Here is a 26,577-nt window from a genome sequence, read left to right on the forward strand (position 1 = left end):
TTTGTGTTTTGCTCCAAGATTAATGACTGGCTCGTCAGGCAGGTGCCCCACACTTCAGTACTGCAGTGGAGAGGCAATCTGTCCCAGCCGCAGGTGCCCTTATGACCATGCCCTTATGACCTGACTTGGGAGAAAGCAGCAGGAAAGCAGCAGGAAATAGACTAGGGCATAACTAAAGAGTGTACCCACCTCAAGCAGACCGGGTGAAGAGACAATGTCACCATTGGGAAAATAAAACCCAGCAAACCTGGAAAAAACACTTGGTGAGTCCTTACTACTTTCACCAAGGTGAGAGTAAAGGCAGGGACTTTAAATTACAGTAGAACATGTTCAGCGAGGGATCATGTAATCAGTACTCTGAATTATAGTAATTAAGACCTTTCCCTAAGGTAATTTGGCACCGTGGAATACTCCCCAAGTTAGTTAGTTAGTTAGTTTAGTTCATTGTCACTTGTACTGAGGTGCAGTGAACAATTTTGTTGCGTGCTAACCATTCAGTGGAATGACAATACATGATTACAATCAAGTCATCCACAGTGTACAGATATATGATAAAGGGAATAACATTTAGTGCAAGATAAAGTCCGGTATAGTCCTATCAAAGATAGTCCAAGGATCTCCAGTGAGGTAGATAGTAGCTCATTGGGTCACATCTTGGCTTGGTAATAGGGGACAAAGGATTGCTGTTGTGATTGGAAGCCTGTGATCAGCAGTGTACCACAGAGATCAGTGCAGGGACCCTACTGTTTGTCAAAGAATAATTTGAATAATTTTCCATAACACGAGGTGTCTTAAGACTATAACTATTGCATTGTAGCAGTACTACCTTATTGGAAGAAAAAAGATACAAAGTGCTTAAGAAATTCAGCAGGTCAGGCAGTATCTCTGGACAACATAGATAGGTGATGCTTTGGGTCGGGACCCTTTTTCAGAATTATGGTGATGAGGAGGAGGTGAGGTGGAGGGGAGGAGAAAGTTGGAAGAGAGGAGGGGCAGGACAAAACCTGGTGAGTGATAGTGGATATGAGTGAGGGATGGTTTCGATAGGGAGATGAGTGGACAAAGGCCAAAGATGAAGATACAAGGAGCAAGATAAGGATAGAAGATGTGTGCATTGTGAAGACAGAGGAAGGAATATAGGTGGATGAAATTGGGGAAGGGAAGAAAATAGTGCGAGGCCAGGTGGGGCACAGGGGAGACAGGGGGAAGGGAAAATAAGCTTTCAGCAAGGGATGGGGGTACATATAAGGGACAGGGTGGGTGGTGTAGACTAGTAGTTGATTTCAGTGGATAGTTTGTCTCTTGAGATGGAGACAGTGAACTCAAGAAAGAGGAGAAATGTGTCAGAGATGATCCAGGTGAATTTAAGGGCAGAATAGTTGGCAGTGAGGTTGATGAAATTAAGAGTTTTGCACGAGCGCTGGAGGCAGCTCCAATGCAGTCGTCGATGTAGCAGGCAATGAGTTCGAGAGTGGTGTCAGGATATTTTTGGAACAACGAGTGTTCATTGCATCCTACAAAAAAGTGCATAACTGGACACGTGTCAATGGCCATACCTTTGATTTGAGATGGCCAATGACATGTTATTAGTCAAGAGAGGGTAGAAGGCCGGCAAAAGGGGTGTCTAGGAGGAGGAGGATGATGAGGCGGAATGTTGGAGATGGGTCGTCAGTGGGGGCATGGAGTCCTTTCCAAAGAAATATGTTTAGAGCTAGAGGCGATGGAAAACCTCGACATCGAAAGCTGTACCAGAGCTTTAGGGTCTATGGAATTTGTACAGCCACTTCCAACAGAACGATTTAAAATCAAAAGCATACAAGGCTCATTCAGTTCCGAGAAGGCCTGGACAAATAGTGAGAGCAAAAAAAAAGAGGAATGCAAAAACAAGGATGAGAAGCTCAAAGTGGAAGCAGGCGTTGGTTGCTGAGCAGATGGACTCCCGTAGTCCATGCGCATTTGTGTCCCCCTCAATTGCCTCATTGAGATGACCCTGCAACGTACGGCAGCTCCAACTTCTCCCAGAGTGGTTTGCACACTCGCCTATTCCTATCTGAACGCCCATTCAGCCACCTGTTCAGTTGCATGAAACCGTCCTTCTTATCTCAATGGTACACAGAATTGCTGGGGAAACTCAGCGGGTGCAGCAGCATCTATGGAGCGAAGGAAATAGGCGACGTTTCGGGCCGAAACCCTTCTTATCTCAATGTCCATTTTCGTGCCGAGAGCTGGTTACGCCCGAAGGTTGGACTGACATTCGCAGTTGGAAATGTACGTTTGGGACTGCTTGTTGCTTGAAGTAATTGCCCCCCCCCCCCCTTGCTGAATGCGTCTCACCTCAACTCAGATAATTAATATCTGAAAGTGGATCAATGAAACGTGGGAACTTCCCCAAAAATTCCACCCACACTAACTCCGAGACATGAAATAACCCCAATGCATAAATCTGCTCTTTCAGTAACGGTGCAAGTGCATCTGTTGCTCCGGGCACGTTTGGACTGCAAAATCGTTTGCAATATTATTTTTAGTGTTATTTAGTGTTATATACACACTTGGCTATTAAATTAATTACAATTACATACACACACTGAACTTTTTTTTTCTCTCTGGTTTATTATATTGTTTACAGTCTACTATGTTTGCATATTCTGTTGTGCTGCTGCGAGTAAGAATTTGATTGTTCAGTCTGGGGCATGTAGACAATAAAACACTCTTGACTATCCCATGAAGTTTAGGTAACTTCTGTCCATGTCCAAGCAGTGGGGCGGGAGGGGCGGGACCTTTGCTGCCACCGACCACTCAGCAGCAAGGGATGGTCCTGATTGATAGAGGGGGCAGCCATTCGGGTTTGAGGTCAATCGTGGGATTTCTATTGGTGGAGGGTGGGTGGGGGCGTGTCGATGGTCGTCCAATCGCAGACAGGGTTTGTGTAGATCCCGCCCTCCAGCCAGGGGGTGATTGGTGAGCGCGGCTGTCCATCATTGTTGTGACGTGGGGACGTCAGGGTGCGTCTGTCACGCCGGGCGGCGGGTGTGCGTCAGGGGGCGGGCCTTGGTCTATAAGGCGGGCGCTGGGCGCCGGCAAGCGGGCTGCTCCCTCATCGACGCCGCCCTCGCCCCGCTCCCCGTCTCCCCGCTCCCCGTCTCTCCGTCTCCCCGCTCTCCCCTCATGGAGGTGGGCTGTGCCGGCTCCCAGCGCGGTCTCGGCCGCCCCCCTCACCTGCTCACGGAGCCCCGGGGTGAGGTGCAGGCCGCCGGGCCCGAGTCCCTGTCCGCGTCCGGCGACGTCTACGAGTCGCTCCCCGAGAGCGCTTCGGTCAGGGCGCACATGCTGGCGGGCTCAGTGGCCGGTATCCTGGAGCACTCGCTCATGTACCCCATCGACTCGGTGAAGGTGAGCGGCTCACACCGTCTAGCCCGGCGTGGGGCTGTGGGCACGGGAGGGTGATGAGGGTGGGTGAGTGTGTGTTGTGTGTGTCAGTGGGTGCTGGGGGGTGGGTGTGGGAGAATACATAGGTGCTGGGTCGGTGACATGGGTGAGGGACCTTGACAGTGGGTGCTGTGTGTCTGTCAGTGGGTGGGTGCTGTGTGAGTGGGTGCTGTGTGTGTCAGTGGGTGCTGTGTGTGTCAGTGGATGGTGTGGGTGCTGTGTGTGTCAGTGGGTGCTGTGTGTGTCAGTGGATGGTGTGGGTGCTGTGTGTGTCAGTGGGTGTTGTGTGTGTGTGTGGGTGCTGTGTGTGTGTCGGTGGGTGCTGTGTGTGTGTCGGTGGGTGCTGTGTGTGTCAGTGGGTGCTGTGTGTGTCAGTAGATGGTGTGGGTGCTGTGTGTGTCGGTGGGTGCTGTGTGTGTCAGTGGGTGCTGTGGGTGTCAGTGGGTGTTGTGTGTGTGTGTGGATGGTGTCCGTAGGTGCTGTGTGTGTCAGTGGGTGCTGGGGCATGGATAGTGTCAGTGGGTGCTGTGCGTGTGGGTGAAAACAGTGGGTGCTGGGGTGGTGACATGGGTGCTGGACGATGACAGTGGATGCTGGGGTATGGGTGGTGACAGTGGGTGCTGGACGATGACAGTGGATGCTGGGGTATGGGTGGCGTTGGTGGATGCTGGGGGTGTGATCGATGGCAGTGTGTGTATGGGTGGTGAAAGTGGGTACTGGGGGGTGACAGTGGGCGCAGGGTAGGTGGATAAAGATGATGGGTGCTGGGGCAATGACGATGGGTGCTGGTGACAGTGGGTGATGGGGGTGTGGGCAAAGACAGTGGGTGCTGGGGCAATGGCAGTTGGGTGCTGGGGATGGAGGGTGCAGATGTAGTGACAGTGGGTGCTGTAGGTGTGGGTGGTGAGAGTTGGTGCTGGGGTAATGAATGAGGGTGGTGCAGGGGCCATTAGAGTGGGAGCTGGGACGGTGGCCGTTGTGGGTGGGTGCTCATGGTGGACACTGGAGGTGGGTGATGAGTGTGTGCGATTGGGTGACAGGGACAGCATTGGTCGTCGGACATGTGCCTGTACAGACAGGGCACTGGTCTCTGCGTAGTAACAGTGTTTATGGGGCAGAAGCATTAGGCAGTCAGGGAAACACCCGCCTGTAGCTGTACAGCCTAGACTGGGACTGGAGGGATTGTTACAGAGAAAACTGGGACCCTAATCACCTGGAAGTTTAATACCTTGGTAGTAGATCATAATGGGAAGTGACTGTTCAAACTGTCTATGTATACCTGTTGCACTGAAGAATGAGGGATTGCTGGATTATAAGTAGAAGCAAGGAACTGCAAATGCTGGTTTACAAAAAAAAAGACACAATGTGCTGGAGTACTGAGCGGGTCAGGCAGCATCTCTGGAGATCATAAATAGATGTTGTTTCGGATCTGGACTCTTCATTCTGAAGAAATGTCCTGTTCTGAAACTCATCTCTCCAAGTTCTCCAAAGATACTGCCTGATCCTCTGAGTGCTTCAGCACTTTTTATTTGCTGGATAATAACTGTGGCCCTGCTCAAGGATATATCTGGAGACTGTAATATCAGCTCAAACCTACAGTTGTGTACTTGGGGCAATGAGACTACTGTAACAAGTACTCCAACCTGTTCTTTCTGTAGGCACTATCATTATAATGTGGTTTTAGAACTGCTCCAGCATAGCTTTGTCTAAAGATGTAAATGCCTGATGTATTGCAACTCGTAGCTATGGAGAACACTTTGGGATAATTCTACAACTTATTGAATGGTTTCTACTCTGGTTTTGTGCCTTCTGAGGTGGCTAAAAAGGATGGTATTGAAATGTAGACTGTAGGTGCGGCACAGTAGCTCAGCGGTAGAGCATCTGCTTCACAACGCCAGAGACCCGGGTTCGATCCTGACCGTCTATACCGAGTTTGTATGTTCTCCTGTGCTGCATGGGTTTTGTCTGGATGCTCCGGCTTGCTACCATATTCCAAAGACATGCAGGTTTGTGGGTTACTTGGCTTCTCTGAGGTAAATTGCCCCTAGTGTGCAGGTTGCGATAGCATGGAACTAGTGTGCGGATGATCAGTGGTCGGTGTGGACTTGGTGGGCCGAAGGGCCTGTTTCCACGCTATATCTCTAAACTAAACTAAGGAGTGGAGACAGGTGGATATCTCTGGAGTATCCTGTAACTGGATGAGATGCTGCAAACAGCACCACGCCAACAGTCCTAGGTACCGTAAGCCTGTGATAATGTTCGATAAAAGAGCATGCTGTGTTGCGTTTCAGTTGCTGTTCAGTTCACAGCTCTTCAATCCTTTTGCCAGAACCAGGGGCCACAGTTTAAGAATAAGGAGTAAGCCATTTAGAACGGAGACGAGGAAACACTTTTCACACAGAGAGTGGTGAGTCTCTGGAATTCTCTGCCACAGAAGGTAGTTGAGGCCAGTTCATTGGCTATTTTTAAGAGGGAGTTAGATGTGGCCCTTGTGGCTAAAGGGATCAGGGGGTATGGAGAGAAGGCAGGTACAGGATACTGAGTTGGATGATCAGCCATGATCATATTGAATGGCGGTGCAGGCTCGAAGGGCCGAATGGCCTACTCCTGCACCTATTTTCTATGTTTCTATGTTTTTCTCACAGAGAGTGAGTGGTGAGTCTGAGGAATTCTCTACCGTGGAGGTGGGTTCTCTGGATGCTTTCAAGAGAGAGCTAGATAGGGCTCTTAAAAATAACGGAGTCAGGGGATATGGGGAGAAGGCAGGAATTGAATCAGAAGATTGGGGATGATCAGCCATGATCACATTGAATGGCGGTGCTGGCTCGAAGGGCCGAATGACCTACTCCTGCACCTATTGTCTATTGTCTTGCACCATCTGTTTTTTCATCTCTGGTCTTCGTCCAAGCATCTGTCTATCAACCCCCCCCCCCCCTCTCTCACCTGTGTTCACCAATTACCAGGCACACTTTGTCCTGCCCCTCCTCTCTTCCAGCATTCTTCCCCCCCCACCTCCCAACTTAGTCTGAATACGGGGCGTAGCTCAAAACGTCACTGATCCACATTCTCAAGGGAGGCTGCCTGATCCACTAAATTAATCCAACACTTTGTGTTTTTGTGTAAACCAGCGTCTGCAGTTCATTGCTTCTACATTATGTTCTTCTCTCGTGTTGCTTCACGTTAGAGTTGTAACCCCCAGCAGTGTTGCAGGCTGCACGCTGGGCCGGCAGTGACCCACCCAAGATAGGGTGCTGTTTGTTATCTCTACCTTCATGCAGAATTGCCGCCTGAGATAGGGAAGTTCTCTGTGTTTTTGAGAGTCTCATCCTGACTGCAGCGGTTACAGATTGATGTTGTACAGCTGGGTTCAATTGATCATAAGATCATAAATTATAAGAGCAGAATTAGGCCACTCGGCCAATTAAGACTACTCCATTCGATCATGACTGACCTATCCCTCTCAAGCCCATTCTCCAGGGGACCTCAGCATTGTAATTATCTTGTGATCTTCATTGAATGAGGTGACTTTGAATTTGGAGGGCAGTCCCGCATGCATACAGGCAAACGCCAATGTTTGAATCTGGGCTAATTTTGGTTTGGTGCCGGACACAAAATAATGTCTCCGTTTTATTCTATGGATTAAATCTACTCCTGCTGGAGACCGTTTGAGGTGAGATGCGCCATTTTGGTGAGCAAGATTCGTGTATCCGAGTGATGTGCAGCCTATCTTGCTGCTAGTCTCACGAAGGTTTGCTTGTTTTTTTTTAGATTGTATTTTTTGAGATGCGGCATGGAAACAGACTCTACAGCCCACCGAGTCCACACTGAACACCAGTTCACACATCTGTTCACACTAGTTCTATGTAATCCCATTTTTAGATCCTACACACAACAGACCTGCATGTCTTTAGGAATTGGGAGGAAACCGGAGCACCCAGAGAAAACTCACACAGTCATGAGGAGAACGTGCAAACTCCACACATTTAGCACTTGTGGCCAGGATTGAACCCGGGTCTCTGTGAGGCAGCAGCTGTGCCACTGTGCTGCCCTGTTATAGACCAATTGATTATGACCACAGAGACCATTTTTGAATGATGCTGATGCAATATATATTTCTGTAGCCAGACAAATTTGAAAAGGGTGGCATAGTCCATCCCAGTTGATGGAGTCAAGTAACATTGTAAACTCACAACAATTCTTGGTTGCTGATGCTGTTCCTTGTATTTCTCACTTGAAGTTGATGTTCATTGACGATTGTGTCCACTGTGCCTCTAAATGGATGGAATTTGCATTGCAGTTTAAGGACCTGCTGTTTGTCACTGGGAGGAAGCAGTTGAAGAGGGTGGCCCAACGGTGCGGCTGGTAGAGCAAGATTCAATCCAGGTTCGATCCTGACCTCGTGTGCTGTCTGTGCTGCGTTTCCACATTCTTCATGTGACTGCGTGGGTTTCCTCCAGGTGCTCCGGGCTCCTTCCACATCACAAAGACCTGCGGGTTTGCAGGTTAATTGGCCCCTATAAAATTGCCCCTTGTGTGCAGGGAGTAGATGAGAAATGGGATAACATAAAACTAGTGTAAACGGGTTATCGATGGGTTGGCATGGTCTTGGTGGGCCAAAGATCCCGTTTCCATGCTGGTGTAAATTAAACCCAAGTCACAAACTTTCAACATCAGCTCCCATATCTGGGAAGAAGAGGCCATGCCGAGGGATTTTGGAGACAGTCTAATTATGGTCATCCCGTCCCAACGCCGCGTCATGGGATGGCCCCTTCCCATGTGCCACTGCTGCTGATGGGCTGCCCCCACGTCTTTCTTCGGTGTGACTCCTTGCAGCGCCCCTATGAAGGTTCCTTTCGCGTGCTGCGGCATGGGCCTACTACATTTAATTTGGACATGGGAGGCTGGCGCGAAACTGTGTCCGTGGCTCGTTTGAAGCCGGCCCACTTGGACTTGAGCGAGCCAGTCCATGTGGCGCAGGAGTCCACTGTCCCGGGCTCCTGGAGATTCTTCCGAACCGAGCAAGCACCCGGGCGTGGGGACGTATCCATGCGTTCTGGCCGACTCGTTCGGCGTCCCGTCTGGTTCAGTGCCTCTGGTTCTGGGGGGGGTCAGTGGAAACAGGATGAACCGAAGCTCAATTTTGAGTGTCATAGCAAAGGGTCTGAATACTTATGTAAATGTGATATTTCAGTTATTTATTTTTAATTACTTTGCAAAAATTTCTAAACACCTGTTTTTGCTTCTTCATTCTGGGGTATTGTGTGTCGATTGATGATAAAAGAAGAATTAAATCCATTTTAAAGTAAGGCAATAACGTAACAAAATGGTGAAAAAGTGAATGGGTCTGAATACTTTCTGAATGCACTGTAGGGTGACTTTCAGTTTGAGGCTGCTGCCTTGAGCAACCTATAATTTTACCTATGAATTATATGCTCAGTGCACTCAGACTCTTTGCTGCAACAGTTTGTTCTATAGTAAATGGCAAGCAGTTCTAGGTAATGTCAGCTTCTGGGATTCATTGTGAGGCCGTTCTCTGTAAAAATAAAAGATGCAAACAAGCGTGGTGGTTAAACTAAATGTAAAAACAAAGTACTGCAGATGGTGCTTTATACCAAAGATAGGCACAAAGTTCTGGAGTAACTAAGTGGTCCAGGCAGCATCTCTGGAGAAAAAGGAGGGGTGATGTTTTGGGTGGAGACCTTCCTTCCAACTAAGTCCCTGGAGAAAGGAGAAAACGGATGTGTCTGAAGAATCTCGGCTCGAAAAGTCACCCATCCTTTTCTCCTGTGATGCTGCCTGACCCGCTGAGTTACTCCAGCATTTTATATCTATCTGTAGTGTCTCTTTCAACTTGAAAGTTCGGGCTGAGACCTTTTTGTATAGTGAATGGTATATAAATGTAGAACATGTGCATCAGTAAGATGTAGAAACGAGGAACTACAGATGCAATGTTTACAAAACAAAGACACAATGTGCTGGAGCAACTCTGCAGGTCAGGCAGCATCTCTGGAGAATATTGATAGGTGACATTTTTATTCAGGACCCTTTGTCAGACTCGAAGGTTCAGACCTGAAATGTCACTGATCCATGTTCCCTGGAGATGCTGCCAGACCTGCTGAGTTACTCTAGTACTTTGACTTTTTATAGATCAGTACAGCACATGAACAGGCTGTTTGGGCCACAATGTCTGTGCCGAAGATGATGCAAAGGTAAACTAATCTCCTTTGCCTGCATGTAATCCATGTCCCTCCATTCCCTGCATACCCATGTGCCTATGTGAAAGCTGCTTCAACAGCAGTTATGTTTAAGAAGGAACTGCAGATGCTGGAAAATCGAAGGTAGACAAAAATGCTGGAGAAATTCAGCGGGTGAGGCAGCATCTATGGAGCGAAGGAAATAGGCAATGTTTCGGGACGAAACGTTGCCTATTTCCTTTGCTCCATAAATTATGCCTCACCCGCTGAGTTTCTCCAGCATTTTTGTCTACTTTCAACTGTAGTTATGTTCTGTACACACAATGACTGGCCAAGCTTCCTGCATTGAAACCGCTCTGATTTCTCGGTAGGAATACTTATGCAAGTCACTTGTCTTTTAAGTAATTACTGGAATCTAAGTAGGTATCTGTCAGGGGCTGTTGCTAAATTCAGTTCCGTTTGGGTGGTGCACCTGGTTTTAAAATTTGCAGTGTCATCATGAGTTGCTTGGGTGACGAGAAAAATAATTGTTTGCTAAGTAGCTTTACAAGAAGGAAGCAATCAGTGGCTGCTTTGTGCTGAGCTGGCAGGTACAGGGCTCTCAATAAGAAGCCAAAGACTTTCCCCTTTGGCTGAAGTGGTAGTGATCTGCCCTGTTTTCCCAAGAGTCAACAATAGGCCATTAAGGGGTCCACCCTCTCTTGGTCGTCTGTTGCCGGCCTTTTCCTACCTCCAGTTACTCCCCCCCTTCCTTCAGTCGGAAGAAGTGTTCTGACCTGAAAAGTCACCCATCCTTTTTATCCAAAGATGCTACCTGACCCGCTGAGTTGCAACAGCGCTGTGTCTATCTAGTGTAAACCATCATCTGCAGTTGGAAACCAGAGTATCCAAAGTCTGAAGGGTCCCGAACCGAACCGTCACCTATCAACGTTCTCCAGGAATGCTGCCTGACCTGCTGAGTTAAGTGCCTGTCCCACTTGCATGCGATTGCATGCGTTTGGCGCGACCAAACGGAAACGGAGTTCGCGCTAAGTTTGCGAGTGATGTAATTTGCCAATACTTACTTGGTCATACTTACCAATCAGCTGGGCAGGAGGGGGGCCGACTGAATTTGGTCGTCGGGCGGTGACGTCATCACGCAACGCCACGCGGGGCAGTGACGTCATCACGCAACGCCACGCCGGGCAGTGACGTCATCGCACAACACCACGCGCTAGACGTACGACGTCAAGGCGCTGCGTACGCCCTCAATGCGCCTGCAGGCCGACAGGCCGTTGGCGCATAACATTTTCGGACAGTGCGGGATTTTCGGAGCCCCGCGTGTTGTCGGGACCAACCCCGCACAACTCCATAAGCCTCCGCGCTTGGAAGTGGGACTGGCCCCGCGCGCCCGTACGCCTCAAGGGACCACGTTTGGTCGCGCCAGACGCATGCAAGTGGGACAGGCCCTTTACTCCAGCACTTTGTGTCTCTCTTGAGGAAACCAATTCTACGACAGGTCGAACTCCGCATGGCACCTGATGTCAAGATTCAACCTGGGACTCTGGGTGCTACAAGTTCCACTCATCCATCTCTGTGTTGCCTTCATTGTCCACTCGGCACCATATGAAGAGCTGACAGGAGCGCAGGACCATGGTAATGGCTGGTGCTCCCTTTTCCTTCAAGTTTACACAGAGACAAGACACAAACTGGAGGAATGGCACTTCAAGATTCAAGAGAGTTTATTGTCATGTGTCCCAGATAGGACAATGAAATTCTTGCTTTGCTTCAGCGCAACAGAATATAGAACACATAAATACAGAACAGATCAGTGTGTCCATATACCATTGTGTAAATATATACACACATCAATAAATAAAACGGATAAAACAGAAAACACACAAATTGCTGGAGTAACTCAGCAGGGCAGGCAGCATCTCTGGAGAACATTGAATCGTCATGGATGTGGGTATCTCTGGCAGACCAGAAGTTATTACCCATCTCGTATCGAACTGGGTATCTTTCTGGACCTTTTAGTTTAGAGGGAAGTTGAGAATTAACCAGATTGCTGTACATGTGAAGTCATGTATAGGCCACAGACTCTTTGAAGCACTTCCCTCTGGAAGGCGACTCTAGACTGTCAAAGCCGCCACAGTCAGACATAAAAACAGCTTTTTTCCCCACAAACAGCAGCTCTACTCAACAGCCAAATCCTCCTTTTGCTTTGGTATTTTATTTAATTCTTCACGTGTTTAAATTATAATGTTTTATTTTTAATTGTCCACGGTATATCGTGTTGTTACTTGCGGGCAAAGCACCAAGGCAAATTCCTTGTATGTAATAAAATGTATTCAATTCAATTCAATTTAATCCCTGATTCTTGTTGAGCAAGCAGATTGGCAGCAATCCAATAGCATCAGTAATGTGATCGGGAAGCAAACTACTTAATTCCAAATGTCCATAATTAATTGACATGAAAGCAGCCAATGGATTTGAATTTGCACCCCTAGAACATCTGCAATACTATTGCCAACAGATATCCGCTCTGCTTCTGTTTTGCATGTCATTAAAATGAGCAACAGAGAACTGGCTGGATGATTCACTTGCTGAGTCATGCCAGCACTTTTTCCTTTTGTTTATCGACCAGCAAATGGAGTTTTGTTGGAGGGAACTGCAGATGCTGGTTTAAACCGAAGATAAACACAAAATGCTGGAGTAACTCAGCAGGGCAGGCAGCATCTCTGGAGAGAAGGAATGGGCGATGTTTTGGGTTGAGATCCTCCCTCAGACCTGAAGACCAGACACTTCTTGAGTCTGACTGTCTGAGGAAGGGTCTTGATCTGAAACGTTTCCCATTCCTTCTATCCAGAGTCCTGAGTTACTCCGGCATTTTGTGTCTAGCTTCAGCAAATGGAGTTGTTTGTTTCCGCTTATACAATGATAATACCCTACTCGGTTATAGCTGACCATTGGCCATTTCCCCCTTCTCCCCACCCATGGTCCGTTATAACGATAGTTTAGTATATTCCTTTGTGTTATTTTGTTGTGGGAACTCTATGCACAAAATGGTTGCAACATTTTCCATCTTACTTCTGAATACATTTCAAAATCATTTGATATGCCTTGGAATACCTTAAAATAGAAATGATGCTCCCCTCCCACTGGCCCCCTCCCCCTGGTGTTTGGCTCTTGCTGTGCCTTGCACATCAGAATTGGCAACATTGACTTGTGCTCGTTCTGAGAGCTAATCATAAACATCAGCTCATGTTTGCACGCAAATACAGCTTGCTTCAAAGGTAGTGATCTGTTAGGATTATTTTAACAGGATCATTAGTTAGGTATGGTTCCTAGAAGTAGTAGGAGTGGGTGATCGATGGATTTGGTGGGCCGAAGGGCCCGTTTCCACGAGGTATCTCTGAACTATACGAAATACTAAACCTACAACCTTACGGCTGACTCTTAGCGAATGCCGCAGCTCTTGTGTTATGGTGCAGGTAGCAGAGTTAATCAGAGCTTCAGAGATCAGGATTCAAACCTGATATTGGATGCTGTCTATGTGGAGTTTGCAGGTAATTCTTCTGACCAGGGGGGTTTTCTGCCAGGAGCTCCAGCTTTCTCGCACATCTGAAAGCTGTACGGGTTGGTGGATTAATTGCCCACTGTTGCCCCTGGCTGGCGTAGGTGAGTGGTAAAATCTGTGAGAATTGATGGAAGTGGCTGGGAGAATAGTTTTACAGGTAAATGTAGTGGGGGATTGGGATGGTGACATCATGGCGCTGCGGTAGAGTTGCTGCCTCGCTGCACCAGAGACCCAGGTTCGATCCTGACTACGAGCGATATCTGAGCCGAATTTGTACTTTCTCCCTGTGACCATGTGGGTTTTCTCCGAGTGTGCCGGTTTCCTCCAACATGCCAAAGGTGTACAGGTTTGTAGGTTAATTGTCTTCTGCAAATTGTCGCTAATGTGTCGGATGGAACTAGTGTGTGGGTGATTGTTGGTCAGCGTGGACTCAGTAGGCCAAGGGCCCCGTTTCCATGCTGGACATCTAAACTGTATGCTCCCGTTTCCTCCCACACTCCAAAGACGTGCAGGTTAGTAGGTTATATTGGCTTCTGTAAAATTGCCCCTAGTGTGTAGGATGCAAAAGTGGGATAACATAGAACTAGTGTATGGGTGATTGATGATCAGCGTGGACTTGGTGGGCCGATGGGGCCTGTTTCTATGCTGTATCTCTAAATGAAACTAAGTTAAAGCTCTGAGCTAGCATTCACATCATGGGCGGAGTGCCATCAAGTCACAAAAATATGCCCCTAACTCGGGTGTGGTGATGTACAAGCCATTTTGCGTGCACAGTTTATCTCTGGGCCTTTGCTATTCATCTGCTGCTTGTTTGGACAGTGCCCTTTGTCAATTGCAGTTGACACCATGTTCTTGAATATAATGGAGCAGAACTCATTGTGTCTGTGTTTGCCTGTGATAATTCCACCCCCAGACTCCGTACATGCCTGTCGTGCAATTTTCATGCCGTGCACGAGATGGCAAAATCCTGGTTATAGTTTAACAGGTTGTTTGCTCACGTCTATTAGTCACAGAAAAACATAGAAGGCGAGGTTTACAACCCTCAACCTCAATAGTCATGTTGAAGCCAGTTTTATCTTCTCCCACCCAAAACCCAGTGATGGTAGTTAGCTCGATAGTAAACCTGAACGTTTTATGACCTTTTTAAGCCACCCAGGAAGAACATTTTACTTCTTTTTTTAAATGAGCAGGATTCTCCAAATTTGCAGCGTAATGCTTTGTTTGAAACCTTCCAATGACATTGCTGATGCAGACTCTGCTGTAGGGGCAATTTTAAATTTGAAAGTCACTCTTGGCTTATTAACAAAGAAAAATCTGAGTGTGAAGAAGGGTCTCGACCCGATACGTCACCTATCCATGTTCTAGTGAGATGCTGCTTGGGTTGCTGAGTTACTCCAGCACTTTTATGTGTTTAGGGCCTGTCCCACTTACGCGACCTTTACAGGCGACTGCTGACACCCGTGATAGGGTGCTGTTTAAGAAAGGAGGTGAGGAGGAACTTCTTCAGTCAGAGGATAGTTAATCTGTGGGACTCATTGCCACAGATGGCTGTGGAGGCCAAGTCAGTGGATATGTTTAAAGCAGAGATAGACAAATTCTTGATTAGAATGGGTGTCAGAGGTTATGGGGAGAAGGCAGGAAAATAGGATTAGGAGGCAGAGATCAGCCATGATTGAATGGCAGAGTAGACTCGATGGGCCGAATGGCCTAATTCTAGTCCTATAACGTGAACATGTGAACTAACCCAAGGCACCCTCTCATTTTGCCTTTTTTTTTCCTCTACGCAGACACGCATGCAGAGTTTACAGCCCCATCCCAACGCACAGTACAAGAATGTATTTGATGGTCTCCTGAGGATGATCCACACAGAAGGCATCTGGCGGCCTCTGCGAGGACTGAATGCGATGGTGGTCGGTGCGGGCCCCGCCCACGCTATGTACTTTGCCTGCTATGAGAAAATGAAAAGGACTTTAAGTGACGCCATCAATCATGGTGGCAATAGTCACTTGGCAAACGGTATTAGACAATTAAGTCCGATGAGTTCTGTCTCTAACAATCTGCTGCAATCCTGGCTCAGCTCTTGTACTTAAATCAGCCGGCGACTGTAAGCTTCTCTAAAATAGTTGTCTGTTGCATGCTTGTCTGTTGGATAGCAATGTCTGCTCTTTTAGCTAGTTGTTCCTCTGAGTGGGATAAATGATTTAACTTTGTGTGTGTCTCTCTCTGTTAGACGTGCTGTGTTGCGATTTCATCTTCTCCTGAGTGAATCTTCAATTTCTTGAACTTGCCCCTTTCTGTAGGTTCTGAGGGCTCTAACCTAGCCCCAAGTTTATGGTCCCTCGGAGGTTGTGTCTTTTGAGTCTCATGGGTTTTTTCATCTTCTCAGTGAAGCCTAGATTTATTGAACTTGCCCCATTAAGAGGGCTGTGCCCCAGAGCCAAGTGTTCAAGTGGGGGGGGGGGTCTTAAGTTCTGACCTAGCTCCAATTGAATGGTGTAGGACTCTCAATACTTCATTATTATGGGAAAGGGAGATGGGGGCAGATTAGTCAGGTTGACTATTGACTCCTGATGGATCCCTTCCCATTAGATTTCATATTGATGGCACTTTAACAGTCCAGAGAGTTGGCAAATGATCGAGGGAACCACCTTGGGTCTGAAAGAGCAGAGAAGCACAAATCATTGGATCCAACAAAGAACTAGTTCATTAAACATATAGGTGCAGGATATATGCAGTGTGCTGGCTCTACTGATCAATAAGTCGGGGGCTGATCTTTGACCATAGTTGGACTTTTCTGCCATGTCCTAACTTTTCTGACCCTGCAGTCAAACTTGAAGCATAGGGGCTTGGGGTATTCTCCTGTGCAGCGTGAGTATTCGGGGAGATGGCTGTTGCCTCCTGACATGTGCCTGGGAGTTGGGTCCCACACCTCTGACCTGACTCAGAATTCCTGACAAGGGGGCAGTTGGTAAGCTCCCAACTCCTGGCCTTTGTGGAGCAAAGACCTAACTCAGCTGAAAACTCCCTGGAGGGAGTCAGATGGTTTGAAGCCATCAAGAAGAAGTCTTTGTGTGCACCAGCTGCAGCAACGTTGAGCGCAGTCCCATATAACCAACTCGGCAAAGGCCATTTTGGCTTTGTACCTTGTTTCTTTACTTCCGAGTTATTTTTTACTCCATTTCCCATAACATATAAGGGTGGCTGAAAGGTTTAGTGATGTATAAAAAACAAAGACAGGACTGAAATAATGTTAATAGATCAAAATATTGATAGAATTATTTTTTTTCACCCAACATTGCTTTTCATTGTTACACGTCCTGTCTAGGATGAATGATCTGGATAGTTTGTGTTACAATTGTCAGAGTTGGTGTGCGACAGGGAGAGAGGTGGTTCATGTCTAGTGTGGCTGGATTGAATGGGCAAGTTGTTCCTGTGTATTGTGAAATATTTTGATATACCTGTGGAGATTGCATGCTGTCCTGCTGACACTTTGGATGAGTTAAGTTATCTGTTGTAAGCGTCATCCAACTGTCTGAAGCACCGACCAAAGAAATGCTTTGATTTATATTGCAACGCTTCTTCACCCTGAGAAAACCAAAAGCTCTTCACACAGTCAAGTATTTGAAGCGTGCCATTACAATGCAGGCAAGTTGGACGAAGCAAACTCACAAAATGGACTAAGTGATGATGACTAGATAATATTCACCGTACACGTGATGGTGAACTAATCTAAAGCTGGAGCAAAAGTACGCAAGAATAGGAATGAAATAGGAATAAGAATAGGAAAGTGGTGAATCTCTGGAATTCTCTGCCACAGAAGGTAGTTGAGGCCAGTTCATTGGCTATATTTAAGAGGGAGTTAGATGTGGCCCTTGTGGCTAAAGGGATCAGGGGGTATGGAGAGAAGGCAGGTACAGGATACTGAGTTGGATGATCAGCCATGGTCATATTGAATGGCGGTGCAGGCTCAAAGGGCCGAATGGCTTACTCCTGCACCTAATTTCTATGTTTCTATGAATTAGGTGTAGACGATTTGTCCCAGTTGCTAGCTCTGTCATTCAACATTATGTCTGATCTTGTACCTCTGCACCACTCATTGCCTGGCAGGGCATGCATGACCGAGACCATATGGCCTATTTCTTCTGCTGTTTGCTTTATTCTTTACATTGGGTATTATTCAGGCATTAATACATGGTTGTTGTAGCCAGGCTGCTGTCCCCCTAATGCTTGCTTCCTATTCCTTGATTCCTTTATTGTACAAAAATGTATTCATCTTTATGTTGAAGGCACAGCGACAAATCCTCCATTGCTCGCTTGGGACGGAATTCCGAAGTTTCTTTAACTTCAGGGTGAAGCAATTACTTAGCTCAGACCTGAATGGCTGATCTCTTATTTTGTGAGCGACTGGTTCGAAACATTTCAATCTATTAGCTCCTGTCGTAGGTTTGGCCATTTCAATGAGATACTATTCTTCTAAACTCCAAGGAGAATGGGAATGTCAGATTCACGCCTTGATCCGAATGTAATAAACACACTTCAAGGATACTGAACAAAAACGTTTTGGTTTATTTGTCAACCATTCCTTTACATCCCGACAACATGTGTCCTCTGACCTTTCTGACTAATGGTAACACATGATACATTTAAATACAACGTCCGCTACTATGACATCCCTTCCTAATCAGACAAAAAGGAAATCCACATCATCACATTGTAAACTGTTACATTGATAATGCATAATTTTCACATGCCAGTACATCTCATGGTCCTCGTATCTCTTGGCTGGTCTTCTCTGACGTTTTGGTCTGACCACTGTCTTGAAGCATCCAACCGACAGGAGTGGATTCGATGATGAGCAAAGATACAATTTCATCTCGTACTTTCTTTCCACAGCAAGAGAATGGAGTCCCAGAGGCAATCCTTTGTTGCTCTGCCACATATTATTTGGATCCCTGTGTATGTGGAGCATCTTCCTTCTTGTCTTCCTGCTTCCCTTGCCTTGTTTCTTGATGCCAAGACTGCTTAATCTCTAAAGAAGTCTTACCTTGCGGCAGTGCGCCTTGGCTGTAGGCATGTGCTGTTGAAATTGCCTGTTGTCCGTTTGATGGGAGTGAGATGTCTGTCCTTTGTCACTCTGTACCTCGCTTGCTGAAGAGGGTGAGCGAGTTGGGTTGTGTGTCGAAATCCCGAGGCTTTTATGACGCGAGGCCCAGGCCTGCTGATGTCTCCATTTTTATTCTGCAGGTATTGCAGGAAGCACTGCAACGCTGCTGCACGACTCCATCATGACGCCAGCTGAAGGTAAGGGCTTCTGAGTGAGGGTTGGTTCACATTCCAATTTCGAAAGCTTTACACATTGGCACCAGACTGATTCCTGGGATGGCAGGACTTTCATATGAAGAAAGACTGGATAGACTCGGCTTGTACTCGCTAGAATTTAGAAGATTGAGGGGGGATCTTATAGAAACTAACAAAATTCTTAAGGGGTTGGACAGGCTAGATGCAGGAAGATTATTCCCGATGTTGGGGAAGTCCAGAGCAAGGGGTCATAGTTTAAGGATAAGGGGGAAGTCTTTTAGGACCGAGGTGAGAAAAACATTTTTTACACAGAGTGGTGAATCTGTGGAATTCTCTGCCACAGAAGGTAGTTGAGGCCAGTTCATTGGCTATATTTAAGAGGGAGTTAGATATGGCCCTTGTGGCTAAAGGGATCAGTGGGTATGGAGAGAAGGCAGGTACAGGATACTGAGTTGGATGATCAGCCATGATCCTATTGAATGGCGGTGCAGGCTCGAAGAGCAGAATGGCTTACTCCTGCACCTATTTTCTATGTTTCTAACTCTCCACGCTTTGCCAACAACAACCAATTTACTCTGTACTCAAGATGAGGCCAGTGTCGCATCTCCCATCCCTCATTATTGAGCACCCCTTAGTATCCTGCAGTTAAAATCATTACTGTGCATTCTAGTAGTTTTGCTGTCTATCTTCTGCAAGCTCATCTCAACCATTGACGATAGACACAAAAAGCCTGAGTAACTCAGTGGGTCAGGCAACATCTTTGGAGAAAAATAATAGGTGACGTTTTGGGTCGAGACCCTTCATCAGACTGAGAGTCAGGGACATTGATGGCTGCGATTGTATCATTTGGGCTTTGGAAGCTCCTAACCAAAATTCCCAATTATTGGTTGGGACCATGCAGTCTGCAAAATTTAAATTTATTGTTATTTACACAACTATGGTTTTGATACAGGTACGGTGAAAGCCTTGCTTGCAGCAACATCACGGGCACATAGAAACTGGCAACAGATTCCCCTCGAGCAGGGCTGCTTGTACCTAAAGTGATGTAGTGCTCAGCTACTGAAAATGGGCTGGCTGTCAGCTTAAATGCGCCTGTATAAACCAGCATCTGCAGTTCAATTTTATTACTTTTTAACTTGGCATCATAGGGACATAGAAACATAGAAAATAGGTGCAGGAGTATGCCCTTCGGCCCTTTCAGACAGCACCGCCATTCAATATCGTCCAAAATTAGTACCCCGTTCTGGCTTTTTCCCCATAATCCCTTGATTCCCTTAGCCCTAAGAGCTAAATCTAACTCTCTCTTGAAAACATCCAGTGAATTGGCCTCCACTGCCTTCAGTCGCAGAGAATTCCACAGATTCACAACTCTCTGGGTGAAAAAGTTTTTCCTCATCTAAATGGCCTTCCCCTTATTCTTAAACTGTGACCCCCCCCTAGTTTTGGACTCTCCCAACATGAGGAACATTTTTCCTGCATCTACCCTGCCCAATCCTGTAAGAATTTTATATTTATATAAGATCCCAGTGTCCAGCACAACTGCAATAGGACCTCCTTGCTCCTAAACTCAAATCCTCTAGCAATGAAGGCCAACATTGGCTTTTTTCACTGCTGTACCTGCATGCTTACTTCCAGTGACTGATGTACAAGCACACCTAGGTCTCGTTGCACCTCCCCTTCTCCTGATCTGGCACCATTCAGATAATAATCTGTCGTCCTGTTCTTGCCACCAAAGTGGATAAACTCACATTAATCCACATTATACTGCATCTGACCACTCACCCAACCTACCCAAGTCACCCTGCAGCCTCATAGCATCCTCCTCGCAGCTCACACTGCCACCCAGCGTTGTGTCATCCGCAAACTTAGAGATGTTACATTTAATTCCCTCGTCAAAATCAGTATATATTGTAAACAACTGGGCTCCCAATACCGAGCCTTGCGGCACCCCACTAGTCACTGCCTGCCATTCTGAAAATGACCCGTTAATTCCTACCCTTTGCTTCCTGTCTATGAACCAGTTCTCTATTCATGTTAATACCCTACCCCCAATACCCATGCTCTTATTTAACACGCTAATCTCTTGTGTGGGACATTGTCAAAGGCTCTTTGAAAGTCCAGACATACCACATCCACTGGCTCTCCTGTATCCATTCTACTTGTTACATCCTCAAAAAATTCCAAAAGATTAGTCAAGCATGATTGCCCCTTCATAAATCCATGCAGACTTTGACCGATCCCGTCACTCCTTTCCAAATGCGCTGCTATAACATCTTTAATAATCGACTCCTGCACCCTTGCCACTAACGATGTATTGAATTGAATTGAATTGAATGCCTTTATTGTCATTCAGACCTTACGGTCTGAACGAAATTTTGTGCCTGCAGTCATACATACAATCATACAATAATAACAACAATAAACACAAATTAACACCACCACAGTGAGTCCTCCAAGCACCTCACTGTGGTGGAGGCAAAAATGGAGACCAGTAGGCTAACTGGTCTCCATTTCCTCTCGCCATTTTCTCTCTCCCTCCTTTCTTAAAAAGTGGAGTTACATTGGTACCCTCCAGTCCGCAGGAACTGATCCAGAGTCGAGAGAACATTGGAACATTATCACCAATGCATCCACGATTTCTAGGGCCACCTCCTTGAGTACTCTGGGATGCAGACCATCTGACTCAACAGTTTACCTAACACCATTTTCTGACTAATGGGGATTCCCTTCAGTTCCTCCCTCCCACTAGATCCTTGGTCCCCTAGTATTTCCGGGAGATATTGTTTGTGTCTTCCTTTGTGAAGACGGAACCAAAGTACTCATATAATTGTTCTGCCATTTCCTTATTTCCCATTATAAATTCACCTGTCTCTGACTGTAAGGGACCTACATTCGCTAATCCTTTCCTTTTTATATACTTACAGAAACTTTTACAGTCAGTTTTTATATTTCCTGCAAGCTTTCTTTCATGCTCTTCCCCCCCACCCCCCCTCTTTATTAACTCCTTTGTCCTCCTCTAAGATCTAAATTTCTCTCAGTCCTCTGGTTTGCCGCCTCTTCTGGCCAATTTATATGCCTCTGCCTTGGCTTTAACACTATCCTTGACTTCCCTCGTCAGCCACGGTTGAGCCGCCTTCCCAGTTTTATTTTTTCGCCAGATAGGGATGAACAATTTCTGGAGTTCATCCATGCAGTCTTTAAATCTTCGATATTGCATCTCCACTGTCAACCCTTTAAGTATAATTTGCCCGTCTATCCCAGCCAATTCCTGTCTCGTACCTTCAAAGTCTCCTTTATTCAATTTCAGGTCCTTAGTCTCTGAATTTACTCTCCATCCTAATGAAGAATTCCACCGCATTATGTTCACTGTTGCCCAAGGGGCCTTGCACAGCAAGATCGCTAATTAATCCTTCCTCATTACACAATACCCAGTCTAGGCCTGCCCTCTAGTCGGTTCCTGTACATATTGGTTTAAAAACCCATTCCGTATCCATTCCAGGAAATCCACCTCCTCTGCACTGCTACCAATTTGGTTGACCAAATCTATATGTAGATTAAAGTCACCCATGATAACAGCTGTACCTTTGCTAAACGCATCCCTAATTTCCTGCTTGATGCTGTCCCCACCTCCCTCCTGCTGTTTGCTGGTCTGTATTCCACTCCAACAAGCGTTTTCTGCCCTTGGCTATTTGGTGTTTGTGTTCAGCACGGGCCAGAGTAGATTAAGAGTAGATTGGGCCAGAGGCCTATGCTGTAATGTATTCACAGGTGTTGCTTGACTAGTTGTGTTCTTCCAGCATCCTGTTTCTGTTGGGCAGTTGCGGAGGGTGAATGGAGGCTGTGTTAACCCTTTCTTTCTCTGCCTCTCTCCCACTTCCCCTGCTGCCCACAGCCATCAAGCAACGGATGCAGATGTTCAAATCTCCCTACAACGGCGTGTTGCATTGCATACGGGTGGTGCGTCAGGTGGAAGGGAGCAGTGCCTTTTACCGCAGCTACACCACGCAGCTGACCATGAACGTGCCCTTCCAGGCCATCCACTTCATAACTTACGAGGTCATGCAGGAGTGGCTGAACCCGGCGCGGCTGTACCATCCCGCCACGCACGTGGTGTCGGGGGCCATGGCGGGAGCGGTGGCCGCAGCCGCCACCACCCCACTGGACGTGTGCAAGACTCTGCTGAACACCCAGGAAAGCCTGGCGGTAAACACAGTGAAGTCCAACAACGGGCACCTCTCGGGCCTGGCCAATGCCTTCCGGACGGTCTACCAGCTGGGCGGCCTCCCCGCCTACTTCAAGGGCGTGCATGCCCGCATCATTTACCAAATGCCCTCCACTGCCATTTCCTGGTCGGTCTACGAGTTCTTCAAGAGCGTCATTACCAAGAGGCAGAAACAGGACTTGTCGCCCTCTTTGTGAGGGCATCCGTTTTATCAGAAATATGGCACAGCTTTGAACGAGTGGCTCCCATGGACTTCAAGGAGGTGAACTAGCATACCGTAATGCTCGGTGTGCGTGCCTAGCATAATGTTACATACTACCTTGGGACCTTGCACAGGACCTCTCTTTTCCAGACCAACCTTAAAAAAAAATTTAGTGGCCAATTTTAAAAGTCGAGTTTCAAATAATATACAGGCGTGGAAGAGGGCTGAATTTGAATCACAGAAGACCTTTGAACCCAGACAGTGGCTGAAATCTGGAGCACCGCTTAACACTTGGGCAATTCCAGAATCCCCTGGCTGTGAGTTGCGGTACTCGATGGATGGGGATGTCGGTTTCAATAAATCCTGTTTCTAACCGGGGAAATTAAAACCAGGGCGTTATTTGCAACACTCAATAAGGTTGTGTTTTGCAGAGGGATTGTTGTACGAGTGTGGACAGGGTATGGGAAGGGGTTCGTATGAAATGAGATGGGTAGCTTGTTTTATTTGAGCTTGTCCTGCAATACGCAAGTGCACATACTGGAGTGGGCAGTGTGTGCTTGCGCAAGTAAGAAAGACCTTCCAATCCAAGGTGACAAATATTTGACACTTAATCTCTGATCTATGTGAGTTGGCTGTTGGGTTAAGGGAGAGCTTAATGGAGGAGGGAGGTTGTCAAAAGTAGTGGTGGAGCAGGGGGAAGAAAGGAGAGTGTGAGTGAGGGGAAATGGTTGAAAAGAGTGTGAGTGGGGAAGCATGTAAGGGAGGCGAGGAAGGTTGAGGAAGAGGAGTTGGGTTTGTGGAGGAGGTAAGGAATAGATAGGCGAGGGAGATGAGTGAGGTAGAAATAAGAGGATATTTGTATGGGAAGCGGTAAAGGAGAAAAAGAGGGGGAGGGAATGTGAGAAGGGTATGTTAGGATGTTATGGAGAGGAGTGAAGGAGTAATTTGTGGGTGAGAGGCGAGGCAGAAAATGTGGATAAAGTGGCAGAGAGAAAGGTACTGGGTGGGGAAGTAGATGAACGTTGAGTGGATGGTCAATGCAGATGTGCATAGGAATTTACCTACCTTTGTCTGTGGCAAATGTGGGTGAGGTGTGAGTGCATTGGAGGAAAGTAGGAAAGGGTGTTGGGTCTGCACCTCTGTCTGTTCCATGCTGGGCATTAGATGAACAAATGCATTAGGTAAGGATGCCCGTGGGCTTGGTTGAATAGAGTACTGTTGCTGATATCTGCTGTTTGTGCAACTCCCTAACTCCATCCATGGCTGCCCAGAGGGAAGATGGTGCTTACGTTGAAACAGACAAAATACATTTTATACATATTTTGGTCAGGCGCAGAGAGATAGATTATCAGATTGTGTTTTTTGCCACCAGTTACTGAGGGGAAAAAATGAGTTGCCTTTCTCTTCCTACTTGTCAAGTTCCTACAATTGATGCAAGGTACGGCATAGGAGGAGGGGTGGCAAGGAGCTTGACTGTTTCAAAAGTTTTTATTGACCATAAGTATGAAGATTACCCGATGGTGAAATGCGCACCTTTGTTAAAGCCTTTGATCTCTCTGCGGGTTCTCCCGTTTCCATGCGTGGCCGGTGGAAGTTCATTCCTGCTCATCTGTATGGTGCTGAATGTCCATTGTGCCTGTGTGAGACTTGCTGCTCCTCTCTACCTCGCCCTCTTGTTCTTTCTTTCTCCACTTTCCCCAACCCCCCCCCCCCCCCGTATTTATCTGCTGAACTTTAGCCACTGCGAGGTTGAGACCACCTCATTCCCTGCATGGTTTCAATCTGATCAGAGAATAAAAACTACTGACATTTTTTATTTTTAGAAATAAAACTCCAATTGCCATTTTAAGGTTGCCAAGATTTTCCAGTTTCAATCGCCAATCGAGGCCACTGAGTAGTGTTATCCCTGTCTCTTTTACTCCTTTTCTTCACCCCAACCAAGCCTTTCATGGGCAGGAATGAGTCGGGAATAATGAGACTCTGGAGGGCAAATCCTAGATCACCCTCACTCCCCAATGGAACAGTTGGTGAGGATGGTCTTCTGACATGATGTCCCGCAGTTGATGTTTGGGGTGGCAGTTCTGGCTCCTGATAGAATCCCCGAGGCCAATGATGAGCAATTTATTGAGAGAATCGTATCGGGATAGTAACTGCCCAACACTAATAAAATGTCCAGGCTTGGGTTGAGGAGATTGGATACAAAACCATTGGCTACCTCAAACACCTCAACCACTCTGCTCCTCCGGCCTTATGCATTGGGTAATTGGATTTTCACTGCTCAGCTGCTGTAAACATTGGTATTTTTAAAATGATCCTTTCTCACTCTCTGAAACGATAACTTATTGTCTCTTTGGAGTATGATTTTCTACTGAAGCATAAAGATTGATATCCACTGGAAATTCTCGAGATGCTTTGAAACCAAATACCATGTATTTTTAAAATGCTAAATTAAAAAGTCTCTTTAAACTGGTTGTTGCAATACATTGGTGGAAACGTCAGTTTGTGATAGAATCTCAGGGGGATTGAGTTTGTGGTTTACAAACAATGAGAATTAATTTGTCACTTGAGACCCCATGCTATACGTGACTTGGTGACATTGTGTATGTCTCAATTGACTTAATTAGCTGAACTGCAATGAGTTTTAATGCAACCCTTTTCACCACTTTAAAAATACATTAAAAACGATCAAACAATTCTTGTGGTCTTTGAGTCTGAAGAAGAATTCTAACATGAAACGTCACCTTTCCTTTCCAGAAATACTGCCAGAACTGCTGAAACAGTTCAGCATTTTTGTGCCCATCTTCAGTATAAACTATGATAATAATAACAATAATATATTTTATTGTCATTGCACATAAGCGCAACGAGATTTGGTATGCAGCTTCCAACCGATGTCATAACATAAATAACTAATAAAATTTGGATTTAGATATCCCGAGAACATGGATTGTAAAAAGAACAGTAAAGTAAACAGTAAACTAGCAAGTGCAGTTCCTTTCCACACAATTCCCTGGCATTCATTTGCTTTCCAAACGATTAAAAACGAATAACAATGTGGGTTTACCAAAGAAAAGTGGTGGATTAACTCAGCGGGACAGGCAGTATTTCTGGAGGACATTTTGGGTCGGGACCCTTCCTCAGACTGACCACTAACAATTAAAACCCTGAGCCAGTTTATGGTGGTTTTCTGCAGAAGTGTTGGGAAAGACTGCAGACATTGCATGTTAGTGGGTGGGGACAATTGCTGTGAACACTACAAGGGACTGCTGAAGTGTACGGGGAGATGTGCAGTTCGAGGCAGCCCCCAGAAGGTGGTGCTTTAGGACTTGTGTTCAGTAGTGTTTTCAAGTTCAAGTGTTCAAGAGAGTTTATTGTCAAGTGTCCCAGATAGGACAATGAAATTGCTTTCTGTTGGCTGTCTCCTCAAATTCTTGACGTAGGTGGATTTTGATTCAGTAATCAAAAACCCTATGAAGCATTGGTGGAATGTGTAACTGGGGATCGGGCCCCGACCTCGGGTATTAACCTCAAGATAACAGATCGCCTGTCTGGATCCGAAACGTCACCCATTCCTTCTCTCCAGAGATGCTGCCTGTCCCACTGAGTTACTCCAGCTTTTTGTGTCTATCTTGGTATTCCCCAATCTACAGAAACGTAGCAGATTAAATTATTTGCT

General features: G+C 46.5%; 1 protein-coding gene across 2 annotated transcripts; it reads left to right on the top strand.

Moving 5' to 3' along the window:
- Positions 1–3,051: 3,051 nt before the first annotated feature.
- Positions 3,052–25,382, top strand: LOC116967466 (mitoferrin-2-like). Of its 2 annotated transcripts, XM_033014056.1 has the most exons (5): positions 3,277–3,390; positions 7,724–7,809; positions 14,967–15,195; positions 18,424–18,480; positions 22,370–25,382. In XM_033014056.1, exons 3-5 carry the CDS (start codon positions 14,973–14,975, stop codon positions 22,894–22,896), a joined length of 807 nt encoding a protein of 268 aa, XP_032869947.1. In that variant the 5' UTR covers positions 3,277–3,390; positions 7,724–7,809; positions 14,967–14,972; the 3' UTR covers positions 22,897–25,382. The 2 variants fall into 2 exon arrangements, with proteins under 2 accessions (XP_032869946.1, XP_032869947.1); XM_033014055.1 differs by lacking the exon at positions 7,724–7,809 and having other exon boundaries at positions 3,052–3,390.
- Positions 25,383–26,577: the final 1,195 nt, after the last annotated feature.

This window comes from Amblyraja radiata, chromosome 39, assembly GCF_010909765.2.
Source record: "Amblyraja radiata isolate CabotCenter1 chromosome 39, sAmbRad1.1.pri, whole genome shotgun sequence".
Classification (NCBI taxonomy): Eukaryota; Metazoa; Chordata; class Chondrichthyes; order Rajiformes; family Rajidae; genus Amblyraja; species Amblyraja radiata.

What these genes read in the sequence shown, in the direction of transcription:
- LOC116967466 (XM_033014055.1), top strand. Translation starts at nt 3,166, where the DNA reads ATGGAGGTGGGCTGTGCCGGCTCCCAGCGCGGTCTCGGCCGCCCCCCT. An exon ending in ACCCCATCGACTCGGTGAAG is followed by an intron (nt 3,391 to 14,966) that starts GTGAGCGGCTCA and finishes TCCTCTACGCAG; the next exon opens with ACACGCATGCAGAGTTTACA. An exon ending in CATCATGACGCCAGCTGAAG is followed by an intron (nt 18,481 to 22,369) that starts GTAAGGGCTTCT and finishes TGCTGCCCACAG; the next exon opens with CCATCAAGCAACGGATGCAG.